Source organism: Propithecus coquereli, unplaced genomic scaffold (assembly GCF_000956105.1).
Source record: "Propithecus coquereli isolate 6110/MARCELLA unplaced genomic scaffold, Pcoq_1.0 Scaffold6, whole genome shotgun sequence".
In the NCBI taxonomy this organism is placed as follows: Eukaryota; Metazoa; Chordata; class Mammalia; order Primates; family Indriidae; genus Propithecus; species Propithecus coquereli.
The window spans coordinates 11,147,670-11,152,909 of NW_012151951.1; the positions used below are offsets into that span (position 1 = coordinate 11,147,670).

Sequence of the window (5,240 nt, forward strand, 5' to 3'; positions counted from 1 at the left end):
GGGGGGGAGGGAGGGGCAAGGGCAACATACGTAACCTAAACATCTGTACCCCCATAATATGCTGAAATAAAAAAAAAAAAGTCTTAGAAATAGACTAGATTTTTAAAAAGACACACAAAGAAGGGAATTTTGTATCTTAAAAAGTAATTTTCAAAACAAGCTCTTACTGGACTTGGGAAGTAGAACAGTTACAGCAAGTAATAAAGTAGAAGCTAGAATACTATATGTCAGGATCACTCTTTCCTAAGAGAAAATCTACTTTAAAAAAAAAAAAAAGCAAATGAAGAAACAAACTTTTAAAACTTTTCTTGCAACAAACTCAACTAGGAAGGTATTTAAAAACACAGTACGTTTATTTAAACTGTTACTTTTCATAGCGCATTGAATCTTAACACAGGTCAATATCTTCATCCCACTACCTTACTGGGTACATTCATCAATATTACATAAAACTTCATGTAAAATTAAGTAAGAATTAAAAGTACAGCTAAGAACAGAGTCATGATCTATGTGAGAGGATTCACCATTATGCACCCTAGTTCCTAATGTGTTCATTTTTTCTGTTTCACGGGCCTCTCAACCTGAGACTCATTTCCATCTAAAAGAGAATAAAGCTGCTCCTCTGGGCTGTCTCCCATCATGTGCCCAGTCTCTGCATCATCGGTTTGCGCTGACCCAGTGGTACCTGTCCACCTGGCGCACAGCAGGCCTTTGACACTTTGGGTGCTTGTGCGCAGCGTGGTAAGTGTTTCCCAGGAGGCCCACACGGACATCTGCCACATTGTTTTTTCGGGGAATTTGGAACCAAGATTGAAAGGGCTGTTTCAAGTTTTCGACCTGGAAAGAAAAGAAAGTATGAAGATCTCTAAGAAGCTAGCTCTAAGGACTAAATAGGAACTATGACTCAGAAGTTCAGCCTTTCAAAAACACAGGTACAAATGAAAGTAGATAACCACCTTTGAAAATTCACTAGTACTTGGAGTGGAGGTAAGAAGTAAGTCGCTTTATACTGTACCTATTAACAAAATTATTTAAGCCAACTAAAAATTAAGAACACATTTATTAAAATTCGTGTATATTCTTGGCTTCTCCCTCCTTCCATCCCCACCCCACTCTTGCCGGCCCAATCCAAAACTAGTTATTCACGATCTGAGGCCAAGGCCTGGAAATATCCATCCCAGATGACTGATACAGATGTTTAACGGACCACATAAAAGGACATAGCTGATTCTAGACCTGATTTCTAGATAGAAGCTGACCTTTCTAAGCATAGAAATAGAATTAAGGACAAATACAGTAAGTCCTCACTTAACCTGGTCAATAGTGTCGTAAAAACTGACTTTAAGTGAAATGAAGTACAGCAGGTCTTCAAATGATGATGTTTTGTTACAATATTGAGACACACTGGTTTCATTATACATTTTTGTTTAAAGTTGCAGTTTCCAAGAACCTGCGCAAAGGTTTCACGACATTGAGGACTTACTGTATTTCTGTGTAGTTTTAAACTTTATAAATATAGAACTATATATAAGCTAGACACACATAGTTTATAGAACTAGGGGGAAAAATATTTGTCAGTAATATGACAAAGGGTTAAAATACTTCTGTAACCTATGAGGAACCTAAAATTACACATTAGGACTTAAAGTAATGCATGGGTGAAGAAGAGAAAATTCATAAGACAGTAAGTGCTAAAACATTTGGGCACATGGCAATTTAAGTGTTTAATTTCACTAATACGATTGTAGATATGTATCGTTTTTATCAAATTCTGTTTTTTTAAGTGAGAATAGCCAATTCTAGGAATAAGGGTAAAGCAGGTACTGTTAGATAGAACTGATGAGACTGCAAAGAAATACAATTTTCTGTATGGTACTTTGGCTGCATATTTAAAACCAGTTAAAATATCCATACTAAATGACCCAGTAATTCCATTCCTGGGAATCAAATCTCAAGAAATAACTTAAAATTCAGATATCACTATACAAGTTATCAGCTTTTTTAATCTAGAATGTCTGCCAATAATAAAATTACAAGGAAGCAAATGAATATTCAAATGTTAAAAATTACAATTGCTTTAACATCTAATACATAAAGTGATTAATTTAAGAAAACATAGAAACAAGTATACATGAAGTGTTAACAGATTCTCTCTAGATCAGTAAAACACTGATGAAACTGTGTCACAAAATCAAATCAATTAAATTTAACTGGAAACATTGGGAGGAAAAGTATTATTTCATGAAACTTATGTAAATATGCACATCTTTCAAGGTTAAAAAAAGAGTATTAAAAAACTGCTCTAATGGCAGGATTGTAGACCTTTGACCTTTCCTAAGTACCCTGTTTTCTACAAATGCCATGTTATTTTTGATCAACAAAAAGAAAGTCCACTAATCTTAATATTTAATTCTGAATAAATCCAAGTGGAAAGAAACCTGTGTATCCTCAAATACTGTATGAAAAAAAACAGGACAAAAGATTGTGTAGATCTCAAGAACTCAGCCAAGCAAAGGGAAAACATGGGATGTGCGTGTGTGTGTGTGTGTGTGTGTGTGTGTGTGTGTGTAAGAGAATAAAGCTTTGCCAGAATACTAAGATTGTGATTTTTTATGGTTTTGTTTTTTGTTTTGTTATTTTTACAGCAAACACATTCTTTTTAGAATTAGAAAACAGTATAGAAAAGAACTGGAACACACTTGACCTGATAAATACTCTTCGGATTGCTGACTTTAGGAATGATTCGAGGCTCCTTGCTATGACTTTCTTCATCGGAGGAAGTGCCAGAGGAGTAGTCTAATGAGGCTCTATTAACAGCATAACTGATTTGTTGATACAGTTCCCATTCCTCCCATCTGCCTCTAAAAGAAGCAATTGTAAACGGATGGTTTTTCTCACCATACCTAAGTAGGAAAAGAAATTTAAGAATTCACTAAACATTTCAACTTCACACAAGTTTTATCTCTGATCTTTTCCGGAGACAATATGCTAACTTACAAAAAGTTATTTTAAAAGGGATAGTCCTAAAAAAAGGAAGGGCATACGACCTTCAGCTACTACACTGTTATAATTAGTGAGGATATTCTGTAAGAGCTATTTTGGTTAACTACTCAGAAAAAGACAGTTCCTTTTGATTCAACTAATGGTCTGAATTGCCCCATGGTTGATAACTCCTCTTCCTTCCTGAAACTGCCTATAATACTTAAAGTTACAAATCTACAGTTTGCAATAGGGTGCAGTGATTCAAGTCACATTTCAAATATTCTGCAAAGTGTTTGTGCTCCCCACTCCAGCCACACCTAACGAAAGTCTGGTCTCTAACAAAACTTTGCAACTAAAATCTTAACCAAGAAGCGTCCTGGCTGCTAACCCAAGGCTTTGGGGCAGCATCTTTCACAAAGGTGTGTAGAGCTGATTAAATAACCTGAGGCTTCCAGGGGTCACAGAGCACACAGGCTGTGAGATTACTCACCTACAGCACACTTCAAAGGGATCTACCCATATGGTCATCTCCTTCGGAAGTCCCAGTTGAGAAAAATCCACATTACTCTCAGCACAAGCCTTTTCCAGAATGGGATCTTTATTATGATTGTTGTTTATCCTGATACATCTTAAAAAAAAAAAAAAAAAAAGGAAAGGGAGATGAGGAGATGAAGACATAACGACAGGATTCAGCAGGAGAATGACATTGTGGGCATACTGCTCCGATATACTCAGCTCCCACCTCACCCCCAACTTTCCCTCATCAGCCTCCACCCTCCAATCCTACAAGCAAGAGTAAGACACAACCAACTTTTGATACAGCGACTCAGAATGTGGGTTGCATCATTAAATCACATAATTATTAATAGTTCACCAGATATTCACAGCTTATCTTTCATGGCAAACACAAGTTAGAAATTGTTGACTCCACCTTATGTAAGGGGGTTTGCTCTATTGTTTTCAGCAACACTGTCATCTACCACATCTCCTCCTTTCAAGGCCATGTTCAAATGAATAAATTTGAGCCCATAAAACTTTCGTTATTTATAGACAGACAAAATCATCGCATTCTCCTAGCAGGTGCTGTTGCTTGCTTCCTTCCCTTTGCCATACCACACCCTAGCTCTCACCTGAAGGCTTGCCCTTTGGAAGGGCAATCAGAGTGCCAGTGACTTCTGTATGTTTCAAACAGGATTGTCATCAGCTTTTCTGCAAAGTCTTCTATTTGCTGTTTATTCAGTTTATCATGTTTTTTCACCAATCTTGTGACAAAAAAAACTGTTGTTGCAATTTCATCTCTCATGATTCAAGAAAAATCTATAAGATCTGAAACCATTAAAAGGAAGCAAGAATAAATTAAGTAGAAAAAAGGGTTTAATGTACTATCAGTATATGATTGCCATTTGGAAATTTTATATACCTTAAGACAAATTATTTTCTATAAAGAAGCCCTTAGGGAACTAAAAAGCACAACACTGCCAATCAACAAAACAGCCAAGAACACCAATTCCTCAACTAGCTCATCTTTAAAGTTTTTCCAGGAAAAAAAATCTTTTTAAAACTTTAAAACACTTAAGAAATAAATGAAACATCATTATACAACTTAAGTGGAAAAGATCCTGATATGGGACAGTAAATTACACCAAGCACCACTTTTAAAAAACGTTATTTACAAAGAGCAAAACATTTCGGGAGACAGTAATTTTAAAATGTGGCTCACAAGTTGCACACTTTAAGTTGAGATTAATCAAGCCTATATCACACTTACCAACGAAAGCTCTTTGGCCCCAACAAAAAGTGGGCCAGAGTCAGAAGACCAGCTTTATGTTTCCAACTCTCACCCACACCTGTTTGTGAGTTCTAGGCTGCAGTTTATATAAGCCCGGGCCCTAACGGCTGATTAGTGTTTCACCTTACACAGGTGCTGCCATTAAGATAATCATATAGGTTTTTCCAGGTCTCCATCAGATTGTTCCTCAGCATAAGTAAAGTAGTTTCATTATTTAAAGTGTTCAAAGATTTTCAAACTGGATTTTGTATCTTCTATTTTGCTATCAAAATCTTATCTTTCATGACATGGAATAAGAATCAAGCCTTCTTCCATAGCCTAATATTCTACATTCCAATAATTCCATCTCTAATTCTGTTAACGTATTAAAGAATTTTGTCTTGGATCTTTTACAAAACTTTCTTCAGTCATCGAACAACTTTCTTCGTAGTCATGTTGACTACGCATATTTTTGTACTTACATGTTTAT

The 5,240-nt window shown here is 36.0% G+C and overlaps 1 protein-coding gene across 1 annotated transcript in view; it reads right to left on the minus strand.

Moving 5' to 3' along the window:
• Window positions 1-4,290, minus strand: part of BTG4 (B-cell translocation gene 4) — a 37,143-nt gene extending 32,853 nt beyond the window's left edge. The window contains exons 1-4 of the mRNA XM_012659187.1: window positions 4,113-4,290; window positions 3,473-3,610; window positions 2,705-2,903; window positions 686-837 (exon numbers count right to left, since the gene is read on the minus strand). Of these exons, the coding sequence (XP_012514641.1) occupies window positions 686-837; window positions 2,705-2,903; window positions 3,473-3,610; window positions 4,113-4,285 (662 nt within the window). The 5' untranslated portion in view covers window positions 4,286-4,290. The remainder of the gene's footprint in view (window positions 1-685; window positions 838-2,704; window positions 2,904-3,472; window positions 3,611-4,112) is intronic.
• Between the last annotated feature and the right edge of the window lie 950 nt (window positions 4,291-5,240).